This window comes from Toxotes jaculatrix, chromosome 9 (assembly GCF_017976425.1).
Source record: "Toxotes jaculatrix isolate fToxJac2 chromosome 9, fToxJac2.pri, whole genome shotgun sequence".
NCBI lineage: Eukaryota > Metazoa > Chordata > Actinopteri > Toxotidae > Toxotes > Toxotes jaculatrix.
In genome coordinates, this window is record NC_054402.1 from 4,088,548 (window position 1) to 4,116,138 (window position 27,591).

General features: G+C 41.6%; 1 protein-coding gene across 2 annotated transcripts; it reads left to right on the plus strand.

Annotated features, from left to right (window-relative positions):
- Positions 1-1,543: 1,543 nt before the first annotated feature.
- On the plus strand, positions 1,544-23,661 carry arhgap32a (Rho GTPase activating protein 32a). 2 transcript variants are annotated; one of them, XM_041047169.1, is made up of 22 exons: positions 1,544-1,777; positions 7,271-7,384; positions 8,292-8,397; positions 9,322-9,413; positions 9,685-9,769; positions 13,014-13,100; positions 13,209-13,346; positions 13,522-13,614; positions 13,928-14,050; positions 14,221-14,298; positions 14,760-14,841; positions 14,972-15,121; positions 15,679-15,781; positions 16,849-16,993; positions 17,371-17,453; positions 17,914-18,021; positions 18,175-18,320; positions 18,437-18,650; positions 18,935-19,083; positions 19,279-19,353; positions 19,469-20,143; positions 20,332-23,661. In XM_041047169.1, the coding sequence occupies exons 2-22, from the start codon at positions 7,296-7,298 to the stop codon at positions 22,614-22,616; spliced, it is 5,106 nt and encodes a 1,701-aa protein (XP_040903103.1). In that variant the 5' UTR covers positions 1,544-1,777; positions 7,271-7,295; the 3' UTR covers positions 22,617-23,661. The 2 variants fall into 2 exon arrangements, with proteins under 2 accessions (XP_040903103.1, XP_040903104.1); XM_041047170.1 differs by having other exon boundaries at positions 18,938-19,083.
- Positions 23,662-27,591: the final 3,930 nt, after the last annotated feature.

The following is a 27,591-nucleotide window of genomic DNA, read 5'->3' on the forward strand; positions in this document are numbered from 1 at the left end:
AGTATTGGGCAGAGAGTGGGGAAGATAGTGTGATGATTGGAGCAGCTTAATCAGGTCAAGGTTTTTCTGTCTTTCTTTCTTTCTTTCTTTCTTTCTTTTTTTTCATTCTAGGACACACAGGCTGCAGCGGTCCTGATGGAGTTAAAGTTACAGGTTTCAAATGCAATTTTTTCCTCCCAAAAATAAATCACTGTTATCAACAAATGCAACTTAATTTAGAGGAAAATTTGTCCAAGGAAGATCAAAGTGTTTAAATGCATGCATGTTGGTCAGTGATTAATACTGTGACCCCAGATCTGCCATCTCCACCCAGACGTTAAGGAATGAATCGTGTGGCGGCTGAGCCAGAACAAGGAAAACAAATAACCTGAAAGAGGATGAAGTCTGTCAGAATGACCTTTGTGCTTTTGTTCAAATTCCCTGTGGCAGGCTGGGGAACAAACAAATGAGCAGCCATCTGCATACACCTGAGGAAATCCACTGGTCAAACACACACACAAGACCTTTGGAGGCCGAGCTGTCCAAATTTCACAGGGGACTCTTGAATACAGAGGTTTGAACTGTTCAGTATTTTTCACTTTCTATTAACACGATTGCATTAGGTTAACTCAACGGATTTACAATGACATGCAACAGAGAAAAGAGCAGAAAAGTTGGCTCAATTTTCTGTTGACTGGCTAATCAATTAATCAATTGTTCACTTAATCTCCAATTCTATATACTGTTGGATAATTTAATCTATAACAATGCACCACATTTTATAAGCTTGTCAAATGTTTTGCATGCAAATGACTGGTAACGTAAATCGTATCTGCAGCTGCCAGAGAAATGTAATGGAGTAGGAATTTAAAGTCACATAAAATAGAAATACTCAAGTAAAGTACTCAAATTTGTATATAAGTGCAGTACTTATGTAGTAAATGTACTTCGGTCATAGTCACATTTCACCACTGCACGTTAACGTATTTCCCAAAAATGTGAAACTGATGTTTTTAAGAAGCAATGAGAAGAATGTTTGGCATTTTTGCATGAAAAAAAAATGACATGAACGATTAATCGACTGTCAAAAAGTTTGAAAGTAGATTCAGGGAGTAAAAGGAGGATTTCAGTGCAGGACCAAATTAGGTCATAAAAGCGCCCCCCCCAGCAAAAAGAGGATCTCTGAATTTCACATTATCTCCTCCAGTGGACAGGCACAATGAGATGATGTATTAGGATGAGTTATTTGCACACCAGGTTTCACTCCTCTCACTGTTACCACCCCACCTACACTAGATGGTTATGTAATTCAGTACCAAGCATTACCTAACACCACACAATTTGCCAGATGGGGCTCCTCGGGCTTATGAATATTATCAAACGGGGGATCCATGCATACTCCCACGCCTACCTAATATTCGGGTCCCTGACTTTGAAAAGGTGTGGGAAACCCTGGGGCTAAAACATCCGAGGCGCGGGCACGGTACCAGTCGTGCGCGCCCCTGGTGGCGAGTGCAGGTTCTCGGCAGTCAGTCAGTCAGACAGACAGGCAGGCAGGCAGACAGGCAGCCAGCCGCGGCGCTCCGGAATGACTCCCACGCTGCCTCAGCGGCGTCGCACCCGATCCCAGTTTTTATCCTGAGAACATCTACCTCAGATGATCAGCCGTGGCCCGTGTGTGCGCGTCCAGTCTGACGGTTTCTGCAGTGCGATGCTGACAACATGTTTCCTCGTCGAGAAGCTCAGCGCTGTGCAGCATAGAGGAGGCAGCGGAGTGGAGCGACGCGCACAGTTACAGGTAGGCTGTTTGAACGAGGATTGTCACTAACTATCACCCAGACACAAAATCAGGTTACTGTGGGTTTTTTTTTTCTTTCCTGCTGCCACTTTCCCGACGCTGTGATCACAACATCTGGTTGAGGCTTTTTTTTTCGATTGATCAGTTTGTCAAAGGATCGTGTGTGTGCCTGTCTGCATGTATGTGTATGTGTGTGTGTGTGTTTACGGCTTCATGCAGCTGTCAGGCCCAACAGGTCAGAGTACACTGGTGGTAAAACTTTCCCCAGTGGATCCCAGTTTGGTTTCTAGCCGGTGTGGAGCACTTGGTAATGTGTGTCTGATTGCGTCAGGTTATGAAAACACATCTGAGTTTATCTGTCAGGAGGATTTTGGTGCTGTTTTTCTAGGAATCACTGTAATTCAGTGGGTGGGCACGTAAATGAGAAAGACTTGTATGAGCTAATGCAATACAGTGCAACAGCCCTCAACAAGTGCTTCATCATTTTTTAAAGATTTTTATTTGGCTGCACCACAGATATTAGCCATTAGCTTCTCTTCTTTGCTGTGTGTGATATACTGAATATCTTTAGGTTTTGGAATATTGATAACAGCAGGCCTTACCTTTGGAAAACTGTTTTGCATTTTTCCCCCCTATATTCTACCATTTTATAGAAGAAATTATAAATCAGTGAGTCTGGAGTCTGTCATTAGCAACATATCCCACAAATAAGCAAAACTTTGTGTGTTGAGGACAAACAATATCTACATGTTAGGTATTTTATGCTGAGCTAAAATGATTAGTAGATGAGGATCAAGAGAAAAGTAATCGACTTCAAAGAGGAAACTATTTTGACAACTGATTAATCGGCTGTCGTTTCTTCAAAAGACAAAATTCCAGAAATTCACAGGTTCCAACTAGGCAAAGGTGAATATTTGCAGGTTTTCTTTGTCATATCTGTTAGAAAACTGAAAATCTTTGGGTGTTAGATTTATTTAACGACTTTAACTTGGGCCTTAGGAAATTGTTTGACGTTTTATAGGACAAGAATAAAAAATAATCATTAGCTGCAGCCCTGCATTTTATTGTGAAGCCTGTTGCCAGGATATACAGTATCTGTACTGTGCCTGTGTTTTGGAATGTACAGGGGACAAAATAATTGGTACTTGTTGGGTATTTTATGATGTAATGCAGTCCAATGTTACAGTACAGTCACTGCCTGAAAAATGATTACCACAGGGTTGAGCCAGCTGTGACCTAGCTGAACATAACCTTGATAAAGGTAGTAATTGTTGCAGGGATGTTGTATTGGATTGCGTTTACTGGCTGTGATCTTGTAACACTGTGTGGGAGTCTCTGTGACACTCAGCATTGAGTTAGTGAGCCAGTAGCATAGTGGCATGGCGATATCCTCCAATACTACTCTCACATTCCCAAAACATTTGTGCCGCAGAATAAATTTTTCTCTATGTTCACTATAACATCTCTTTGTTTTGTGAGGAAGTAAATTTGTGCTTTAAACAGAAAGGCCTATACTTCACTGTGAGGCATAGGTTGTCTTGCTTGGTGACAGATCAGCTTGTTGATTAAATATTTGGATCTTTGTTGTCTACAACTTAATCGCCCTGCTGTTCACCCTGCTCTCTGCCCTTCATCTGGGATCTCTGTGACTCTGAAGGTTGCAGGGACAAAGATTGAGCTGTGACACCGATTCAGATGAAATAAAGTTAATCTCACTCTGGTAGATTTCGAGAAGATTATAGGATCATATGAACCCGCCCCACCCCCACCTCCCCCCTCACACACACACACACAACTCCTCCTCGCCCTGCAAGTGAAGCAAGTGACAAAGCTTCAGTAAAGATGGTTGATTTATAAATATATATATTTTCTGCATTGTGGCTTGCTCAGATAGAAGCAGCACACCGGGTATCTGAATGCTGCACCACCACCTCGGGCACATTGAGTGAGGATGGCGGTGATGATGTGTCAAAGCTTGCGGTCAAAGGTTCCTCTAAGGCTTCATTTCCCTCCTCGTGTTGCCTCATCCTCGGTCTGGAGGAGCATCAAGTCACAATGGACGGGAGACATGTTACCATGGCAACCGTGGGCCTTTCTCCACTGCAACTCTCACTTGTGTTGACTGCATTCCAGAGCTCAGAATGAGAGCATGAATCCAACTTTCCCCTCATTGACGCCATGAGCCTGTTACTTCTTCTTGGGGATCTGCAGCAAAATCAAGGGATGTCAAACATGCAGTTAAAGCTGTGATCAAATTTTTTACATTAGCATAGCTGTGTGTGTGTGTGTGTGTGTGTGTGTGCGTGTGAAAGGGGTGGCTTGTAGTGATGAACCCACAGAGAATTGTCACCCAACTTTGCAGTTGCCCTCAGCTCTACAGGGCTCTTCGGTGTCTTTCAGCACACTGTTTTGGTTTTCCAGCTTTCAACTTTACTGTTCTGGCCCAGTCTAACTGCTCCCATCTGCATTATTCCCAGCCACAGGAGGCACAAACACTGTGGAGCATTTCACAGCTAAAAAGTCCAACTGGAGACGGTAGAGACCAAAAATAGAGCTAAAGGAACAGCGAATATTGGACTTATAGTCATCATTTGGACGCAAACATGACCCCAAATGAATAATAATGCTGCTCTGTATCTGCTGGATGTGTAAACTAGCAACTGTTTGCTAACAAGTGTTATCTATCAGCTTGTTTCAAAATCAGGTTTATGTATTATTTTGACATGCAGTAGCACAAAGTGACTGATATTCACCGGCAGGGATTTGGAAAGCTTATGATGAACATTTTAGGTACCAGATTCTCATTCCGTTGAACATTAAAGATAACCTTTTGATGCCATTGCAATTCCACAATCACCTGTTGAGGTCCATAAAGGTACTGCCCAAGATCCATAAATGAGCTGTCATAGCAATGATGTGTGTCAGTTACACTTAATTGTGTTAGGGTGGAGTTTGTGTTGTCAAAACCTGATAAAGAAAAAAGTGAAATGCCAGTTTTTATATTTCCTCTTCTTCTCCTCAGCCGTACTTCCGCCCTCCTCTCATATGTGATTAAGTAGCTGTGACTCACTTAGATACATCTGCTGTGTGTTTGTAGCTACAAATATGTAGGCTGCCATTCTTCATGTCAACACATTTGCAGATACCGGTTTCATAAACAGTGTGCTCAGGATTGTGTGGGCTGCCCTATTTTTCTTGAAAAAGCCATGTAGGCCATCAGATACCGGGGCGACATCCCTCTGTGCTGCTCCAGTCTCCTGACATCAGAACAATGTCTCTGCCTTTATGTGTGGCAGGTAGACGTCACCTTTGTTCTTGCATATGGAAGTTTTGCTTTGTACTTTGGAAATGACTGAGAGAAAAGTAGCGAAATGATTATTTTTGCCAGATTTATCGCAGTGGTGTGTAGAGATTTTGTGGTATTTGGTTTAACATTGTTTTGTGTATATGTAGTATATAGTATATGCCACCTGTTTTCCTCTGCCATGGACAATGTCACACACAGAGCAAGATCTCATCCTAAAACTCTGTTTACTATTGTGACTTTTTATAGCTCAAGCAATTTGGGGCATTTCCAAAATACTCTACTTTTCATGTATTGTGTTCACAATACCATGGGCTGCTTGCTGTAAGGCATTCACTCGTTCATATATTCATCTCTGTTGTCTTCAGCTCTTCTCCCACAAGGTCTTTCAGATAGAAACAAAAGCTCATGACTCCTTTACCAGGCAGGCAGCTTTATAAAGCACACAGCTAGCCAGCCTCCTCTGCAGTGTGAAGTACAACATGTTCCTACACTTGAAAAGACTTGCAGTCTGATGTGGTACAATCAGCAGGGTCAGGCGTTGTACAGTGTACCATGCAACATTTTTTTTTTTTTTATCATGGATTACATGCAGCCTCTGGGAATATCTGTCCTCTGTTAGCACCACATAGCCAAAATATTGTAACTTGGGCGATGGTAATCACTGTATCTTGATGACTGTGCAGTACAGCTGTATTTTTGTGTTGTCCTACATATTGAAACTATATAAAGAGGCACTAATTATATTACAAGTACTCCTAGTACTCCCAGTTTCACATAAATCGGGGGCATGCTGCTCATTCACATGACTTTCCAAAGATGTTTTCCCCAAGTGGCTCCTATAAAGCAGGACTTTCTATACAGTAAATTAATTTGCTGTCGGTGTAATGCATTGGCTCTCCTCTGGCAGGGTTATGGGGTCTATTAGAGAGGAGATACAGTATGAGATGTGGATAGAGTGGAGTCCGATCTGGCCTGTATTCCTGTCTGCCTGCTCACATTCTGCTGAGTCAGGAGGCTTTGTGGAAGTCAGTCAACAGCAACTCAGTCAGGCTCCAGGCCAGAGGGGCTGGTGGGGAAACTGCTACTACAGCAGCGGTTGTGGCTGATGGCTATGTTGATTAGTGGACCTGCTTAGGGAGGAGGTAAAACTGCCTCTGTGTTAATTGGAGGGATTTTTTTTCTTAGTGCTGTAGCTTGACCTCTGAGGTGTGAGAAGGGCCCTTTTTTTTAAGGTTATTGTTTAATGTTAAGCACCCACAGAGTCTAGTTTCACTTCATCAGGACATTCCTTCTGTTTGTTTACAGTACATAAAGACAGGAGTAGTAATTATGGAGTGACAGTGATAGGGGCTGTCCCAGGATCAGTCCTCTCATGGACTGAGTACAGTCCAGACGCATGTATAAATATATTCATTTAAAAAAATAGTTAAAATATCAGAATTATGATTTTATTTTTCCTGTGTAATACTTGGATTGGTAAATGGCCCACAGTCCAGAGACATCCAGGTTAGGGTGACTGACGAGTTGATGACTGACTAATTGCCTGCAGGTGTGAATTTGAGCGTGAATGGTTTTTTGTCTATGTGTGTTAACCCTGTGACAGACTGGCAACCTGTCCAGGGTGCACTCCGCCTCTCACCCACTGTGAGCTGGGTTTTGCTCTAGCCCCCTAGATAAGAATAAGCCGGTATAGATGTTGCATGGGTGAATGGGCACCATTGTTAGGGGCCACATAGAAAAAGAAAAACAGAAATATATATCTTTTTTTGAGTGATAAAAGCAAAAATAACAACAGTAAACCTGCAGATGTTATCCAGGGACACTGAAGCTGCCATGACAGTCTTGACATTTCCCCGAGGAAGATATGAGTATGTTTTCCAGCTAAGTCAGTGCCCTGCTAAAAAGAAGCTGCTATTCTCGTGAACCCATCCTATGAATTTGCAGCCTGGCATGCATTATCTCTGGAGCAGCCCCTGGCACTGTAGCATGATGTCATCGCACATTACAGTCTGGGCTCTGTGGATCGTAGCCTTGAGAGTCGCACGCGCTGCAGCCTCAAGTGGGTTAACGTCTGGCGGCTTCATTGCATCGGACTCTTCCTCCCATCTTATACTCTTTTACCCACCCACCTTCCTTCCTTCCCTCGCTCTCTCTCCCTTTTCCCTCCCACTCACGTTTCTCTACAGCGGGCTGTTGCAGTAAGGCAGCATCATGGAGGCTGGATGTGTGGTTGCCGCGGTGATTGAAAATGCTGCTTCAGGACCCCAGGGAGAACCAGGAAGTAGTGACGTCCTTGAGGGGTGAGTTACTCTTTTTCCTCGCTTCATGTCAGCTGATCTGAATTATGTAAAACCATACAAATGCTCACCAAGAGAATTATGTCTGAGTATTACGTGTCTGCATGGTCATTTACATGTGCATTTGAATGAGATGCTATGTGAATAGAAGTCAGAGAAGTGGAATGTTAAGGCAAAAGCATGATCCTATGTTCAGAGTGAGCCAGACAGAGAAAAGCTCCATCAGGTCCAAAGCTTGTGTTTCCTGTGAATTTACATTATGTGTATGTAATTTGTTGTGTCAGAAATTATACTGTGTCTGTGTTCTTAGCCTTATGTCCTGATCTCATCAGGCTGAATCACTGTGACAAATCCAAGGCCTGTCTCTCTCCTCTCTTTGTTGCTCATAAAAGTTGAGCTGAATGGACCTCACCCTCCACTCCCGAGCACATTGAGTCACATTTCAAGTGAAGGTTTTGTGAAGCGCTCCCTTGTGGGTGGATTGCCTTTATGACTCTTTGAATAGACAAGCTTTGCTTTCATGAATGCATTCAAAAGACACCATGGCTTTTTGTTGACCCCGCGGAAGATGCATCCGTTTTTCAGTCTAATCTGTGTCAAGGATGAATTTACTGCATTTGTTCTCACCTAGACCTGATTGGAACAGGTGATTATATTCTCATGTTTTATGTTGCATGTTGTATGTTTTTAAACATCACAGTATGATTGGAAACAGGTACAACATGTTTTCTGGGCCATGCTGGTGCAATGTCATGATTTGAGCCCAATCCACACATTGTGAATTCATGTCCCTCACTTGCTCCCTCTGGTGTATTTTTAAATGAACTACAAGACTTTTTCAAAAACCTCTCTCTACATGGATGTGGACACGTCGTCATTCTTTTATTTTTCTTCCTGTGTCTCTCTGCAGAGATGTGCTACCATCTACTGACCTGGACAAAGACGATGCCTTACCTCAAGCCACCAACAGTAATCCTCTAGAAGAGAAACAGCCCCAGGAGACATCCACTGCCATGGTACACACCCACGCACACAACTCTGACTCATCACTTACACAAAAAAATACACACACACACCAACGTACGTGTCACCCGTCTTCCATGAGGCTGCATTGGTGGTGATTCGTACAATGATGTCAACACGATGTCACCGAGGTCATATGGCAGTCACATGTGAAACATTAGTCACAGTGATAAAGGTGTGGACAAGTGTAAATTTGCGTTTGAGGATGTGTCACCTGAGAGTGAGGTGGCGTGGTAACTGCTGAGGTAATGTTACGACAATATTGTCATAGACGAGTGATGTTCTACTCCTCTCCCCTTCAGTTTATTTCTGGTTACTCCAGTTTTATGAAAATGGCCTCCACAGCATCTTTCTTTACATTCTCATGTAATTCTCATTCTCATGTGGGAATTAACCTTCTGTTTTAGAATCTGTGTCTCTTAGACAAGTGGCATAACACCTTCAGCTTGAAGAACAGTAGATTTTTATGCATGCATTCTTTTTTTTATAAGCTTTTTAAATTTAGATTTTCATATTATACATCATCCTGCACACCACTCGCATGTCCACAAGTTAAGTTAAGCAAAGCATAATAACATTAGGATAATGTATGACATAACAAAACAGCATGGCATAGAATCACAGTATTACAGTTGTGGGACTAATAAAGGTGTATCTTATCTTATCTTACAATTGCAAAGCATAGCATAACATTGTTATCACATAACAGTATAGCATAACATTAGCGGCATGATTGAAAATGATCTACTCAGTTGCACAACTTTATTCTTAGACTGGACATCTAAGTTTAGCGTGTGTCTTTTGCTGCGCAGCCACTATTTTATGGTGATCAACATGATTATTTTTGGCTGTGATGTCTTCTCCATCAGTTGTCCTGTGACTGGCACTTAGTGATGTTTGCTGTCCCTGTTTGGCAGGTGAGGAGCGATGATATCACAGAGCATCCAGCCGAGCCCCTCCTGCGCTCCTGCGTCAGCACGGCTAGCATGAAGGTCAAGAACATGAAGAAGTAGGTGCTCCCTGTGACAGTGCTGTTGCTATTATAGGCTGTAAACCAGGGCTCTTATCCAGGCCAGTGAAATGAGGACCTATAAAATGATGGGCGTGGTACAGACAGACGAGTCAGCCTGCTGCATCTCTAACCCTGCTCTCACACACACAGGCCTAATCTCTCCCTTCCTCTCTCTCCTCTTTTGCTCTCTTTCACTTTGCTTTTTCTCTCCATCACGGTGACACTGTGTTGAATACTGATGAGCTGCTGTTGTGCTGTGTTTTGTTAGGCTGACGTTCCCCAGAGGTCACTTCCCCAGGTTGGCAGAGTGTGCCCACTTCCACTATGAGACTGTTGACTTTGGCAATGTTCAGGTGAGCCCTGAAAATACATACACGGTGACTTCTGCAGTGAAGAGTTACTATGTTTAGAAATTATGTCTTTGGCTCAGGTTCAATGGCCATTTTGGTGAACTTCTCCAAATATGCATCACTCATTCTCTAAATGATCCAGTGTGGCAGACTGAATCATGCTTGTCATTTCTGGCATTTTCCTTCCTTTTCCTGAAATGTCATGCTAGCGCTGGCAATGTGTTGTTTTATCAGGAGAGCTATAAAATATAAATCTGTCCAGAATTATAACCCGCCGTGCATAGATCATTATGTTTTCACTGCTACAAATTTTATTAGTCTCATTCATGTTGAAGCTATGATCCGATTCCAGCGTCGTGTTTATCCTCTATATTACAGTATATTAACGTCGCAGTCATCCGACCTGTGTAAACCAGTGATCCAGGCTTTTAGTTTGACTTGAGCGCATGATGTCAGCCAGTGAGTATATATGATACAGTAGTTTCCTGGACAGACAGCTGAGTCTATGTAGGAACTGAAGGAGATGACTCATTTGAAAGTAAAACCCTGTTCTGACAAAACAATGTGGGGTGTGAGTGTACACGGTTACAGTTAAATCTAGGTAGAGGTAAATACTATATATTGTACACTGTTTTCAAATTATTGTCATCAAACCCAGGACATTTTTTGTCAAACTAGCAACATGGATCTAGGGATAGGTTCACCACTTTGGTCCAGACTGCAGTATCTATCTATTCTATATCTATCTATTTAACGACTGATGACGAACATGATTTGTACAGGTAGGCATTTTTAAGGTTAAAAAATTATATATTTGCAGCGGTGATAATGAGTTGCAGTGAAACAGTACTGGTTGCTCAGTCATGTGTGGAAGTGGCTGTTAACCGCCTGGTTAAGCTCAGCGCAGTTCTGTTTGCTTGCCAGCAGAGTGCAGTAGTAATCTCTCCACAACCAGAAGCTGCCGGTGTAGCAGTGCTTGCATGCTGGGGGTGCTGAATCCCTACATGTAGCATTAATGGGCTACAGTGTAGCAGGCTAGATGGGACTTAAGTCCCAGGATGCTCTCACCCTGTCGGGTAAATGTCCTACTGTGGTTGCCATGGCCAGTGTGGCTCCATCGTTCGAGTGGAGGGAAGTGATGCGGCTCAGCTCAGTTTCAGTGACCTTGAAACGCTCCACAGGGAGAAGGAAAGCCGAGCTGAGCAGGAAGAGAAATATCCGTCTGGGGAGACACTGACTTTAAAAGCTGTACACACTGACCTCACATACGTACACAAACATAAGGCTGGCACATACCACTGCGATTTATCTTTATTTTGGTATGTTGTTTTTGATTAATTTCTTGACTTAATCCTGAGAGATGAGTCATCTCTTATGGTATCTCCCATGATGCATTTGTCTGTCTCTGTATTCACAGACTGTGGCGGCAGGGAGGGAGCGTACTGATTAGGTCTCATGTATCCCACTCACAGAAAAGCACAAGGACAGCGGAGTGTCTCTGTCTGCAGCCTGCCCGACTGATTCCTCCCCTGATTAGCCCCAGTCTCGCCTTGAGAGTGGAATGAATGAGAATTGTTTTGAAATGAAGGAGGGTCGTCTATCTATCCCGTGCAGCCTTGCCTCTGTATGATGGATGAGCTTTGGATGTGTGTGCCGGTTGAGCCCATTTACTGACAAACCCCCTTTACCACTGGGGAGAGGAGTAGAGAGAGGGAGGGCAAGATGGAGAGGGGGGGAGGGAGGCAGCGTGCAGGAGAGGGAGGAGGGGTAGGAGATTGAAAGAGGGAGGCAGGACGGGGTGGGGGGTAAGACACAGAGTGGGAAGCATCCTCTTTTCATATTTTCTGCTTTGAATAGCGCAGTAAGCGTGTGGTGATCCAAAGCCCTTTGAATGAGCATTTTACGTAAGGCGGCAGGGGACGGCAAACAGGCGAGTAAGGAGCAGCATTTAAACTCTGCTGCCCTCAGCCAAGGTTTGGCTTGTTGGAGGAGCTTACTGAGGTCCAGGACTGCGGCTGCACACAAAGAGAGAGCCACTTCCTCCAGTTGCGGATGGATATCTGAGACGCCTTAGTGGCAGGTAACAAGAACGTGTGGATGATTACGTATTAATATTAGCTTCTTGTGAATAAATAACACAATGCAGGGGTGATTCTGTGCGAAGGGCTGAGGTCTGAGCTGTGTCTGCATGTTTAGGATTAGGAGGACTAATCTTTGAGGTGTGAGCATCATGGAGGAAGTGATGCTCAAGCATGCCTTCAGTGAAAACTTGAAGATTTTTGCTGCTTTACTTTTATCAAGCTAGCTTTTTTGTTAAATCAAGAAAGGGTCTTGGTTTACCTTTAAGTTTGTGTATGATTATGCTTCCCATCATCCTTTTGGCCTTTGACCCTCTTGGGTACTTAATTCAGCTGTTTGGATCGGACTATTATTTCCATAAAATCCTTGCAGTGAATAAAAGCTCTTCCATCATGACGGACTCAACAACAATTTCTCATTCTGGGTTCTTTGTCAGTCTGATTTGCTGTATTACTGTTGAGCAGTAACTAGGTCGCTGTGTGTTGTGTAACACTGTATCTGGATGAGCCACATTTATAAATAACCAGAACTTCCCTTGGCTTCCAGGTCTTTGAAGTGTCTCTTACAGTCATGTCTGTCAGCGTATTCCCAAACTCCCTTGAGGCTTTGATCTGCTTGGTTTTGGGGGCATATAGAATATTGGTGAGGAGATGAAGAAATCTGTGCTAAATCTACACAGCCTCCAAAGCACCGATGTATTTGCAGCTTATGTATTATACATTTCATACTGCAGGATTTATGGTGAAGTGAGAATATGAATCAATTCTATGCCGGCAGCAGAGGAAATATACTCTTTCCCAAATAAACTTTATCACAAAGGCTGGCACATTCAACGGACATCTGTCAGAATTTCTAAAGGAGCTCGTTTCTAAATAAAAGAATCCTTTTATGGAATTTTTCAAAAGTGTGCGCTCACATCTTTTTTGTCAAGGTTTTCTTCCCGTGACTCTGTGTTGCCTGAGTTTTCAAGGTTTCTGTCCTCTGCTCCGCTGCTCAGTGCAAAAGTGGTTTTACTATTTAATGGGAAAATGGGGTTGGACATGATGTTTTTGTTGTATACCAGGTCACATACAGACAGTCTGTTGTATAATACGCATCCATTATTTAGAATATGGGCCCTCTCAATATTAGCTCCTCTGTTTCTTTCATCGGTTCTCTTCCCACGTAGTTGGCCTTCGCTGAGGGGCAGAGTGAAGGACCGAAGGCTGGCTTGGACTCCAAAGAGCTGGTCTTTCTGGTTCAGATCACTTGCCAGGTACCATTACTTTCTACATTTGTGAAACAGATTAGATTTATGATGTCCCAACTGGTTAGTAGTGTGTTTCTTCTGTTCGACTGTAGTTTCTCAACTGTTCTTTGTCAGGGTCGAAACTGGCTGGTGAAGAGGTCCTATGAGGACTTCCGGGTGCTGGACAAACACCTGCACTTGTGTATCTATGACCGCCGTTACTCCCACCTCACCGAGCTGCCACGATACGACACGTTAAAGGACACTGTTGAGGTACCACAGAGCCACAATGGCTTTATCTGTAATCTGTAACACACAAACCACTTAATGTCACAGATCATAGATGAATTAGGATTTCAAGTGATCTTTTTCTCTTTGATGTTCCATGAACATGACACTTAATTTGTTAGACTTTTAGAAAACTTGACAATCTTATGTTTCTCTTCAGTCAGTAACAGACATGTTGGCCACCTACCTGTCCCGCTTCTCTGCCATCGCTGACAACAAAATCAACTGTGGTCCAGTATTGACATGGATGGAGGTATAACTTCTTCTTATCAGTTGTTTGCTCAGATTGGCTATTGATTCTGTGTCCTACAGAAAGGATCCCATTGTTTAATATTCACTTTTCAAAATCTAAGTTTATTTTTATTTTCTTTTTGTAAATGAACCTGAATATCAGGAAAAATAGAAATTAAGTGAATCAAAGTTCAGGTGGGAGAAAACTGTAAAATAAGAAACTTTATCTTTTATTGTACTGTGTTGTATCCAATCTCTGAGCAAAGCTAGTCAAACATGTCTCTAACTATGGAGAAGGCATTTCCTCAAGTAATGCTTTCTTTTTTTTTTTTCAGATTGACAATAAAGGAAACCATCTGCTAGTGTCTGAAGAAGCCTCAATCAACGTCCCTGCCATCGCTGCTGCCCACGTCACCAAACGCTACACAGCTCAGGCCACAGATGAGCTGACCTTTGAGGTAAACTGTGAGATATATAGTTTATCATGAATCTGCTCACGGCTCTTTAATCTTTGAGCATTCATTTTTCATTGCGTGTTTTGTGTCTGCACATTTCTGATTCCATCTTCGTGACTTTTTTATGTGCTCAGCTGTGATCAGACTCTTCTCATCTTCTCACTGTGATTCAGGTGGGGGACATTGTGTCAGTGATAGACATGCCTCCTAAAGAAGACACAGGCTGGTGGAGGGGGAAACATGGCTTTCAGGTAAAACATCTGCTGTGCTTCTCTTCATTTACATCGTGGTTATATCACGTAGACGGCAAGCTGGACTTTCATTGTGTCGAATAGAAAGTAATCGTCTACAACAACACATCTTCGTCTTGCGATGATAAAGTAGAACTTTTCTTCATCTAAAATACATTTAGGAGTCCAGGTAATTCATACTGAGAGATAAAGACATGCTGACGACTTGGCTTCCTATGTTGTCACTGACAAACTAGGCTGAGTGATACCCAAGGATGCTCGGCACAATAAGAAAGTAAGCTGGCAATTTTCAGCCTGAGGCAGCTTGTACCCTCATGCTCACTGACCTATTTTTGTACCTTCACCCTACAACAGTCTGCTGCAGCACTAAAGGTCTCCAATGGTCCTTTGAGGTTATAAGTGTATCACCATCTCTGTCTCTCCTCCTCAGCCCACTCATCCTCTCTTCTCTCCTCTTGCAGGTTGGTTTCTTCCCCTGCGACTGTGTTGAGCTGATAAATGACAAGATTCCCCCCAGTGTTCAAAGCGCGGTGCCGAAACCAGGTACTCCTCAGTGTGCGTCTGTCCTGCCGTTGATGACTTATTTAAGACTTGCTCAGAGGATATGAGTTGGATTGATTTAAAGTGGCTGTTTTTTTTGTGTGTGTGTCTGTGTGTATGCCATCTTAATCAGTGTGTAAGAAGCATGGGAAGCTGGTAACATTCCTGAGGTCTTTTATGAAGTCTCGACCGCCGCCACAGAAGCTGCGGCAGCGCGGTATCCTCAGAGAGCGAGTGTTTGGCTGTGACCTGGGGGAACATCTCCACAACTCAGGACATGAGGGTAAATTATTCCTACAATGGTTTATTTTTTCCTTTTCTTTCCTATTTTCCATTGTGTAATTCTTACCTGCTGGCTGTTCACGCTGAAATGTTCCACATTTTCAAATTGTAAATACCCCGAGAAGGGATTACCCAGTGAATCTGCTGCCTGTATAGTGGATTTGTGGCACATAGCTGTGATATTTGATGCGAATTGAGTCGGTGGTGTGAATAACTGTTTCATGTTTGCCTGCAGGGTGTGATTCTGCATGGATCCTTGTAGATTTGCCAGAAGCTGTTTCTTTAGTTGCTTTCCCAAACATGTTGAAAGGCCCGTGACACATATCTCAAAAAAGAAAGGTCACAAATACATATAGCAAATGTTACTCATACAGGAGTAAATGGTGCATTTATCAGCTACTGTTTAAGCTGCAGATAATACACATTTGGTGTGCTAGTGAGTAGGGTACAGCAGCAGGACTGTACATGTTGGATTCACTCAAAATAAACCAGCATGTGTCTTAAGATGTCCTAAATGAATGAAAGCACAGTCCTGATACTGTCTGTTGTGTCCTATAGTCCCACAGGTTGTTAAGAGCTGTGCTGAATTCATAGAAAAGCATGGAGTTGTGGATGGAATCTACAGACTGTCTGGGATCTCCTCCAACATCCAGAAACTGAGGTTTGTGTCTGTGTGTTTTGTTTGTGATACTGATGAGGAGTATAACCCAAACAATGTCTCAGCTTCACTTGACTCTTAGAGGACTGCGCACTTGAACCTGGGAGTTTCTTTAGTTGCTGTTTAATCCCTCTGGAACTCTCTTCACCCGAGACCCACCATCTCTTGTAAAGCACCTTTAAGTACACTGAAAAGTCCCACATAAAAAACGATTTCTTGTAATTACTAATGTGCTTTATAGAGAATGGTTTGCTGTTTAACAAGAGTCTGATAAGGGTACAACTGAAAATGTGTGTTTGCATGGCAGAGGACTTGGTTGGCGACTCATTTCTGATAAGTTTATGGGTTTCTATTTAGTTTTAAAAAGTTAATATGATGCACGAGCAAGCGCTGACTTGAAAGCAGTTATTAGAAATAGACTGCACGAGTCCACTGTCAACAAGAGGGATGAAAAGTGTTGTTTTTGAGCTGCTTCATCTGAAATCCATCAAATACAATTTGTTTCAAGTTGTGCAGCTTTGAAGGGCTGTAATGATCTTTTTTATACTTGCCAGGAGGAATTGGTGAAGCAAACTCAGCATCAGTAGATAAAATGTGAGACACATAATCTGATGGGGTGTTGACAGCTAATTACAATGACTTTTCTCACATGAAAAACGTGTTGACTATCGCCACATCACATCTCATTGTTTTAGGAAATGATAAATATCTGGTGACATGTTGATGTCTCTCACAGTTTATACTCATTTATTGTGCTGGAGGACCTTCTTCTTTTCCTGCTCCACTGAAGAACGTCGTTATTTTTTTGGGAGGAATATTATTACAGATGGAAATCATGTTTAGAAATTTACCAATTTTGTGCACTGTTATCAAAGTATGGAGAGTAAGGAGATTTTCAGAAGATATGAGATCAAACTAAATAATAAATTCACCAAGCAAATTACTGAGTCAAAAGTAGCTTATAGTGTTAAAATGCACTCCTTGTTTTTGTGTTTTTATCCTGACAGATGGGCAGCAGGATGACTCCCACGCTGTTCTATATCTTCTTCTTTTTTTCTGTCTCTGTCTAGGCACGAGTTTGACTCTGAACAGATCCCAGACCTCAGCAGAGATGTCTTCAGACAGGATATCCACTCAGTGGGCTCCCTCTGCAAGCTGTACTTCAGAGAGCTGCCCAACCCTCTGCTCACCTACCAGCTCTACGAAAGATTCTCAGTAAGGACCAGAGCAGTGAAACTAAATATGGGAATGGGAATGTGCATAGCAGGGAAAAGCTGCATAGGACAAATTTTAGGTTGTTTAGTGATAACAACAAAAAAAAAAGAAAAAACTTAAACAGAGGAAACAGTTCTAAAATTTCAGCTCATTTGTAAGTGCTGCTCAAAATGGGGTCATTGCATTAAACTGAGCTTCTGAGCTTTCTAGGAACAGCAGGGGATGCGCATACTAAAACCAAATAGCAGATTAAGCGAGCCGAAACACTGGCTGCTGCGAACATAAAGGGGGAAAAGAGAGCGGGAATGTTAAGGCAGCTCCCTCCGCTGTGATTATCAGCCTCTCAGTGATGTGCACTTTATCCTCTGTGTTCACAGGAGGCCGTGTCTGCAGCCACAGATGAGGAGAGGCTGGTCAAAATCCACAATGTCATCCAGCAGCTGCCTCCTCCACATTACAGGTCAGGATTAAAGCTCACTGCTGCACCCTGGTGCCCTGAATTGAAAATGTTTAATTTTCAGAAAAGGGAGTTGTGCATCAAAACTCTCACTTCTCCTTTTTTTTTTTTTTACTTACATCAACAGCCACACAGAAAATCCTTCTCTGGGATATGACTCAGCTCTAGATTCCCAACAATGTCATTCTGATGATCACTGAGTACAGTACAACATTCCTGCTCTACAGAGGCATTTTTAACAAAGTCAATGCAAAGTGACATTAATCCTGTTTCCAAATGGATGCACTAAAATCATAAATTATGACTCCATCTGTTGGTAATACAAGGGTAATCCAGCAGTGTTAGATGACCTCTATGACCCTGTACTATGACCCAGGATTGAACTTTTTAACAATCGAAAAGAAAATACATTAAAATTAAGAGGTAATAATTATATTAAATATTTACATTTCTTTATCTACAGGACTCTGGAGTTCCTCATGAGACATCTCTCCCACCTGGCCACCTTCAGCTCCATCACTAGCATGCATACAAAAAACCTGGCTATTGTCTGGGCTCCTAATCTTCTCAGGTGACTGTCACTATCTACACCAATATCTGACTGCACGCATAACACTGTTAGCACTGCTGTTTCGCTCCAGCCTTTCTGTGACAGTGAACTGGGGCATGTCTCAGTGGTTCAGAGCTGTGAAATAGGTTGTGGTGTACTGTAACTGTGTTTCAGGTCCAGACAGATTGAGTCGGCCTGTTTTAGTGGCACAGCAGCGTTCATGGAAGTGCGTATCCAGTCGGTGGTGGTGGAGTTCATCCTCAACAACACCGAGGCACTCTTTAGCCCGAAACTCAATGCCATCATAAGGGAAAGCACTGGTACGTTGTCTTTCTCAGTAAAATCTGTCTCAATAAAAGAAGAAACTGAAAATAGAAACAAAATGACAGAGATCAGATGCATCTTTAATGCACTTCTCTGAACACCTCAACTATAGGTAACAACACCTTATCTAGACCAAAGTCCCTGCTGGTCTGCTCCCCGTCCACAAAGTTACTGTCTCTGGAGGAGGCCCAGGCTCGCACTCAGGCGCAGCTGGGCTCCCCGGCCACCACCCCCTGCTTCACCCACAGTGACTACATTGAGGTCGGGGAGGGACCCGGAGCTCTGCTTGGCAAGTTCCACACAGTCATCGAGCTCCCGATGGAGAGGTAGATTTATTGACCGGCAGAGCAGTCCTGCACGTTTGTTCTTGTATGAAATCCTTTGCTTCTTGAGTATCACTCTACATGCAGTCATTGGTTATTTGAGCTATTCAATCATGATGCTTTGCAGTGTGAGTAACATGCCATATTTTTAATTAGTTGTAGAATTAGTTGATTAAATAAGTAGTGGATTGACAGAAAATGTGTGGACAACAGTTTTGGCTGTTTCTGCTTGTACTTGTGTTAGATGAAAGTGCAAATGTTGTAAATGATTTGTTTCTGTGTTGTAGCAGCAAGCGACCTCCCGCTAAGGCTAAGAAGTCTCCTGTGGGGAACTGGCTCTCCTTTTTCCACCTGGGCAAGTCCCATTCTGTGTCTAAACGTAAACTGAAGCGACACCCCAGCGAGCCTAACGAGATAAAGAGCATTGCACTGCCAGGTCAGATCACTGCTTCTGTTAAACAGCTAGAAGGGATAAGACTTCTGTCCCTTGACTTTTCAAAGCTTAATTTTCTACATTTTTTTAATGAATTTTAACTTGTCAGTTACTTCAGTTAAACCAACTAGTGATTGTGCGTTGAAATGTTCTTTTAGAGGTAATAATTAATTTGATTGAGAACTTAAACATTTGCAGGTGGAAGAGGGGATAGCGGCACATTGCGCTCTACCAAAAGTGAAGAATCTCTCACCTCTTTGCACAATGTGGAAGGTAATTATTCCTTAAAATCTTGCACTGCAATTGGCTCCCAGTGGATTATATTATCTGCATATTTATGCCTAATGAAGGCTCAGTCTGAATATACTTGTTTTTTTTATCATCCCAGGGGAACCTCCAAGTTACCGCCCCCTCAGACCTCGTTCGACTAGTGAGGCCCTTTCTGCTGTCAGTAGAGATGACCTACGCAACACCAGAAGTAAAGACGACAACAAAACCCACCCACTGAATGAGAGTCAAAATGGTGCTGATCGTGCCCGCACTCCGGCATATATTTCACCTCCACACCAGGAGGACGATCTCGATCTTTGTCCTCCGGCTGCCGGCATCTCTACTTTGGACTTTGACCCCATGTCTTTTCAGTGCAGCCCACCCTCAGCAACCCCTCGACCGCAAAACAGCAGAGATGGAAATAAATGGAGGAAGAGTGCAGGTTGTTCTAGTGAATCGGAGCCAATTTCCTCACCAAACAACAACTTCAGCTGCTCTCAGTCTCCAGATATTAGCCCGGTTCTCGGTAAAGGTGGAAAAAAGGTTACCTCCAAGCCGATCTCTCCTAAACTCAGGAAGAAATCCTTTAAGACACAAGCAGATGTTCAGACTGCGTTTGCCTCTCTGCCACCTTTCCCTTCCTCTTCTCCCCCAGTGGAGAAATGTGAAGCTTCACTGGCAGATGGAAAAGAGCCAAGAGCGTCCTACCAACACTGCAGCCCACTCAGCACAGCGAGCCAGGCATCAGCCGTGACAGACCTCAGTCAATCTGCTCAGAACCTGCCTGATCCAGGTCAGTACCTCTCCTCTGTTACATCATACATAACATTTGCTTTATATAGTTAGTATTTATTTAAATATTTAAATAATAATGCATTGTGTAGTTTCTTATGAAAGCTTTTGTGTCTTGTCCCATCATGTCTTACCATAGCTTTGTTTGTCCTGTCATACTGTAGCGTTGTTTGTCTTATCCCTCCCCAGGAACAGATAGACTTATGAGTTCAGTGTCTGTTCTCCCTCCTCACCCTCCCTTGACGAGTGCTGCACGCAAGTTGGCTTTGGCTCTGGCTGAATCTGCCCAGAAGGCCAGCAGTGCCTCCCAAAGAAGACATAACATCGCATCACACCCTCTCCAGAGACAGGAAGCTTCTCACTCCCAAGACAGACCACCCCGGCCCTCTGTTCTCGATCTCAAAGTGTACCCCCAGGAGTACTGCAGCCCTCATGTCTCTGCATCTGTTTCCCAGTGGCAAACATCAGCGCATGGCCCTGTGGAGAGCTTCTGCTGCCCTCACCCTGTCCATTTCCCACCCGCACACCTCTGCTCGGAGCCGTTGCAGGTCACTGACGGACAGGAAAGCTTGTGCAATTTCACACCTAATGTGAGCCCTCTTGGGTCAGGTAGCTTGGATGAAGGCAGCGCAGAGAGGAGAGAGCGCAGAGAGGAAAAAGTGCTTCAAGATGTCACGCAAGCACAGCCCACCTATCAAAGCGTTGGCGTTTCTACACCCACTCTGCCTGTCTGCTCGGCTCAGAGCCCGTCAACTTCTCCTGTATATGTGAACGCAGACTCTATCAATGTCTTTAATTTCCGTGCTGTTCTGGCTGAGACCTCCATGCCTGCCTCCATCGAGGAGGTCCTTCCACGGCCATTACAGCCCTCCTCAATCCTTAACTGCAGCCCAGAGGAGGACAGACCTCTGGGCATGGTTGAGGATGTCTACAGTAATCATCGTCCTCATCATCATCATCATCATCATCAGCCAATTCAAGCAGGACGAATGCCTACACCTCACTACCCCTGGCCTGACGCTCTGCCACATCACCTTTCGGGGCCAAAAAGCATGTACAGGCAGTCCTCTGAAAGCCGCTACAGCACTTTAGGTTTAAGGCACCCTTTGTCACCTCAGATCAGACGTTACCATAGAGATGAGCACCTTATCAGTGACTGCCACAGGCAACAAGGCCAATGGCAGAGGTCAGAAGATACAGTAGTTGGGCACCCGGCCATCCGGAGGGCTCGCTCCTTCCATGCTCCTCAGATTAGTCACTACGAGCTGGCAAAAACAGAAGTCTTGCCCCCTGACACCATGTTTTACGTTGAGCAGACAAGCCCAGAAGTGCCCTGTCAGAGGCTGATTCAGACAGGTATCCACTCTGTTCGGCCGCAGTTTGAGAACACAAACGCTGACTACTGTTATGGCACCTACTCAGATGTGAACCCAGCTGATAGTTCCCGGTATTATGTAGAACCTTGCCGACAAAGCAGTATCCGACACAGTCAGTCTTATACCATGCGTAGCACGAGGGAGCGCGGACAATCAGATAAATACAGCAATTCTCCACATCGTGTCCCCCCTGTGAACAGGGAACTTTACATAGAGAGCAGGGGCACTGTTGTTTACGAGGCTAGAGATGCAGAAGTTTTTGAAAGAGTTGTATATCAACCAGTGAAGCAGGAGAGTAAATCCAGACGAAAAAATACATGTCCAGCTGTAACTCCTTACGGGAGTCCTATCTCACCGACTGACACAAGAAGCAGAGAGATAATGCACACAAGGAGCAAGTCAGACCCTGGAAATGCCAGCCTCCTCTCCACCGACAAGGCAGAAAGCCAAAATATTGTTGTTGCTACGTCCCCAACATCCCCAATGTCTCAACAGGCAGACCCTGAGGACACCAGACAGCTGTGTGGTCACCGGTCGAGCGCAGGGCTAGGACCATCCAGGCGAATTCAGATCAAAGAGAGCTCCTCACAGCAGCCTCCGCTTCGCAAGGTCCCCTCCCTCCCAGAGAGGGGCTGCCCTAACCTCAAGAACATCGAGCACAAAGACAGAAGCCATACGCGAGGTCATGACCAGGATCGAGTAATGATGACCAATGCTGTCAACAGCTACTCCGGTATTGTGAAACCCGGCATCCTCAGGAGGCCCGGGCGGTCACAGAGCACCAGAGAAAATCGTCACTACTATCATTACCATGCCAAATCCCCTCTGGATCCTGAACATCTGGGATCCTTTTCCAGTCAGCTCAACAGAAGGACTCAGAGCACTAAAGTCAGGCCCACACAATATGACCACATGGAGGGGTATTACGCAGCTCCCAAACTTAAACCCACAAGATCCGGTAAAGCTGTGGCCGGATATTTGCCTGGCCAGGGCTGCATGTCTCCCCGCGGGCACAGACTGCTGTCCAAGGCTCTGGGTCATGAGGCTTGTTGTCATGCTGCACTGAGATCAGAGGCCGGGGTCTACGAGGGATTCTGACCCCTGGATTTTATCTGATTCTACATCGGGGCCAAAGGAGAACAGCACTTTATCCTCTGCCAGACCAACAGACTGTTGCGTTGAAAGTGTGTTTGTTTTAACCTTCAGGAGCTGCTAAAAAGTGTGAAGTGAGGACTGCTGCTGAGGATTCATACTGTGGCTATCAATGGTAGTTTCATATTTTGCAATGCCTCTTGAAGACACTCAAAGGGAACAAATGAATCGTATGCAGATATTGTCTTAAATTTAGAGATTTGAAAATAACAGTGAGAGGGCATGTATGAGAAAATGATGGCTTATATATTTTATTTAATGTCTAAACAACAAGAGATGACAAGCTAAAGTAACAGGTTTTATTAATATGATTTTAAAGTACATGTAGGAATGTGTATAAAATAACATTCATTTTAAATGTATTATATTTGTATAAAACAGCTAACATGTGGCCAATGTACTGTACATTTTGTTTTCTATTCTAGTCTGCTCAGACTTCAACAAGCACTTTTGAGGATAACTGTGTATGAAACACATTGTCTTAACGTGGTGTACATGAAGCCTCTTGATATACAGTATATATTTTTTTCTGTAAGAAATGGCTTGCTCTGAATCATCGTTAAATACTAAATTAGCACTTTTGTGGGGGTGGGTGAGGGGGTTTAAATGGATGATAATCTTATGGTTTCTAACTTTTCACATTTTTTCTTTCACATATTGTATAATGCAATCTTAACATAATGAGTGCTATGATTTCAAGGTCAAAGCTACCATTGCGAAATATGCTCAACATAAATGCAAATCAGCTGATTCAATTAGGTGAAAAAGTGTATTTTGTATAGCAATGTGGTTTTGTCACAAAAATGAACATTTCTTTCCTCTTTTAAGGGAACTTTTAACAATGTGGTGTTTTACATGAACTATGATGTTTTATTCATTAAAGTTGCTATTTCAAATCCAATCATGTAGAGGAGGATATTCTGTTAAGACATGTTAAATGCGTTATTTTAGTGAAAGTCTTAAAAAAATAAAGATATATTATCAATGATTATAGCTTGTTGAACTCTTATGTCATGGGTATATTTTAAAGGAGAGAATTTAAGATGTATGTTGTAGTTGGAGCTTACAACCTCTTTGCCTTATCACCGCTTAAAAGTAGAAGTGGGCATTTCCCCCAAAATGTGCTTTTGATCTTTTATGGTAAATATTTGGTGCCCAGCTACTGAGGAATTCAGGCCATCTCCTCTTTATCCCTAATGTTTTTAGTTCGTTTCCCACCGATTTAAAATTACTAGTGATCAGTGGTGGAATGTAACAAAGTATTTGTACTTTGTTACTGTACTTAAGTATTTTTTTTTACTTATCTGTACTTTACTTAAGTAAAAATAACAATGCATGCTTTTGATTTTACTTCATTACATTTTGCAGCAATTATCTGTACTTTCTACTCCACTACATTTCTACAATTTATGCCGTTACTCATTACATGTTATGAACATAATTTCCTTAAAATCTTGCATGAAAAAATAAACTAATTGTGTTGAGGCATTGTTTGCCATTAGGAAACAATCACGTGGCTCTATTACCTCCAATAATGGCAAAGCACACATTTGCTAGCAGCAGGAGCTAGAGGACTGGCCTGATTGACCATAAAATGTCATAAAAAACGTCATAGTATAGTATGGCGTTTTTTTCGGGCAAAAAAAGTCAAAAAAATTTTTGACCTCAAAATGTCATAAAAAACGTCATAGTATAGTAAGGCGTCAAAATCGGCAAACAAAAGTCAACATTTTTTTTTACCTCAAAATGTCATAAAAAACGTCATAGTATAGAATGGCGTTTTTTTCGGCCAAAAAAAGTCAAAATTTTTTTGACCTCAAAATGCCATAAAAAATGTCATAGTATGGCGTTTTTTTCGGGCAAAAAAACTCAAAATTTTTTTTGACCTCAAAAAGCCATAAAAAACGTCATAGTATAGTATGGCGTTTTTTTCGGGCAAAAAAAGTCAAAATTTTTTTTCACTTCAAAATGTCATAAAAAACGTCATACTATAGTAAGGCGTCAAAATCGGCCAAAAAAAGTCAAAAAATTTTGGGGCCTCAAAATGTCATAAAAAACGTCATAGTATAGTATGGCGTATTTTTCGGGCAAAAAAAGTCAAAATTTTTTTTGACCTCAAAATGCCATAAAAAACGTCATAGTATAGTATGGCGTTTTTTTCGGGCAAAAAGAGTCAAAAATTTTTTTGACCTCAAAATGTCATAAAAAACGTCATAGTATAGTAAGGCGTCAACATCGGCAAAAAAAAGTCAAAATTTTTTTTGGCCTCAAAATGTCATAAAAAACGTCATAGTATAGTATGGCGTTTTTTTCGGGCAAAAAAAGTCAAAATTTTTTTTGGCCTCAAAATGTCATAAAAAACATCATAGTATAGTATGGCGTTTTTTTCGGGCAAAAAAAGTCAAAATTTTTTTTGACCTCAAAATGCCATAAAAAACGTCATAGTATAGTAAGGCGTCAAAATCGGCCAAAAAAAGTCAAAAAAATTTTTGACCTCAAAATGCCATAAAAAACGTCATAGTATAGTAAGGCGTCAAAATCGGCAAAAAAAAGTCAAAATTTTTTTTGGCCTCAAAATGTCATAAAAAACGTCATAGTATAGTATGCCGTTTTTTTCGGGCAAAAAGAGTCAAAAAATGTTTTGACCTCAAAATGTCATAAAAAACGTCATAGTATAGTAAGGCGTCAAAATCGGCAAAAAAAAGTCAACATTTTTTTTGACCTCAAAATGTCATAAAAAACGTCATAGTATATAGTAAGGCGTCAAAATCGGCCAAAAAAAGTCCAAAAAATTTTTGACCTCAAAATGTCATAAAAAAACGTCATAGTATAGTATGGCGTTTTTTTCTGGCAAAAAAAGTCAAAAATTTTTTTCACCTCAAAATGTCATGAAAAACGTCATAGTATAGTAAGGCGTCAAAATCGGCCCAAAAAAGGCAACATTTTTTGTTACCTCAAAATGTCATAAAAAACGTCATAGTATAGTAAGGCGTCAAAATCGGCCAAAAAAAGTCAAATTTTTTTTTGACCTCAAAATGTCATAAAAAACGTCATAGTATAGTAAGGCGTCAAAATCGGCCAAAAAAAGTCAAATTTTTTTTTGACCTCAAAATGTCATAAAAAACGTCATAGTATAGTAAGGCGTCAAAATCGGACAAAAAAAGTCAAAATTTTTTTTGACCTCAAAATGTCATAAAAAACGTCATAGTATAGTAAGGTGTCAAAATCGGCCAAAAAAAGTCAAAAAAAATTTTGACCTCAAAATGTCATAAAAAACGTCATAGTATAGTATGGCGTTTTTTTCGGGCAAAAAAAGTCAAAAAAATTTTTGACCTCAAAATGTCATAAAAAACGTCATAGTATAGCATGGCGTTTTTTTCTGGCAAAAAAAGTCAAAATTTTTTTTGACCTCAAAATGCCATAAAAAACGTCATAGTATAGTATGCCGTTTTTTTCGGGCAAAAAAAGTCAAAAAAAATTTTGACCTCAAAATGTCATAAAAAACGTCATAGTATAGTAAGGCGTCAAAATCGGTCAAAAAAAGTCAAAATTTTTTTTGGCCTCAAAATGTCATAAAAAACGTCATAGTATAGTATGGCGTTTTTTTCGGGCAAAAAAAGTCAAAATTTTTTTTGACCTCAAAATGTCATAAAAAACGTCATAGTATAGTATGGCGTTTTTTTCGGGCAAAAAAAGTCAAAAAAAATTTTGACCTCAAAATGTCATAAAAAACGTCATAGTATAGTAAGGCGTCAAAATCGGCCAAAAAAAGTCAAAAAAATTTTTGACCTCAAAATGTCATAAAAAACATCATAGTATAGTATGGCGTTTTTTTCGGCCAAAAAAAGTCAAAAATTTTTTTGGCCTCAAAATGTCATAAAAAACGTCATAGTATAGTAAGGCGTCAAAATCGGCCAAAAAAAGTCAAAAAAATTTTTGACCTCAAAATGTCATAAAAAACGTCATAGTATAGTATGGCGTTTTTTTCTGGCAAAAAAAGTCAAAAAAAATTTTGGCCTCAAAATGTCATAAAAAACGTCATAGTATAGTAAGGCGTCAAAATCGGCCAAAAAAAGTCAAAAAAATTTTTGACCTCAAAATGTCATAAAAAACGTCATAGTATAGTATGGTGTTTTTTTCTGGCAAAAAAAGTCAAAATTTTTTTTCACCTCAAAATGTCATAAAAAACGTCATGGTATAGTAAGGCGTCAAAATCGGATAAAAAAAGTCATATTTTTTTTTTACCTCAAAATTTCATAAAAAACGTCATAGTATAGTAAGGCGTCAAAATCGGACAAAAAAAGTCAAATTTTTTTTTGACCTCAAAATGTCATAAAAAACGTCATAGTATAGTAAGGCGTCAAAATCGGCCAAAAAAAGTCAAAAAAATTTTTGACCTCAAAATGTCATAAAAAACATCATAGTATAGTATGGCGTTTTTTTCGGCCAAAAAAAGTCAAAAATTTTTTTGGCCTCAAAATGTCATAAAAAACGTCATAGTATAGTAAGGCGTCAAAATCGGCCAAAAAAAGTCAAAAAAATTTTTGACCTCAAAATGTCATAAAAAACGTCATAGTATAGTATGGTGTTTTTTTTGGCCAAAAAAAGTCAAACTTTTTTTTGGCCTCAAAATATCATAAAAAACGTCATAGTATAGTATGGCGTTTTTTTCTGGCAAAAAAAGTCAAAATTTTTTTTCACCTCAAAATGTCATAAAAAACGTCATGGTATAGTAAGGCGTCAAAATCGGCCAAAAAAAGTCATATTTTTTTTTGACCTCAAAATTTCATAAAAAACGTCATAGTATAGTAAGGCGTCAAAATCGGACAAAAAAAGTCAAATTTTTTTTTGACCTCAAAATGTCATAAAAAACGTCATAGTATAGTAAGGCGTCAAAATCGGACAAAAAAAGTCAAATTTT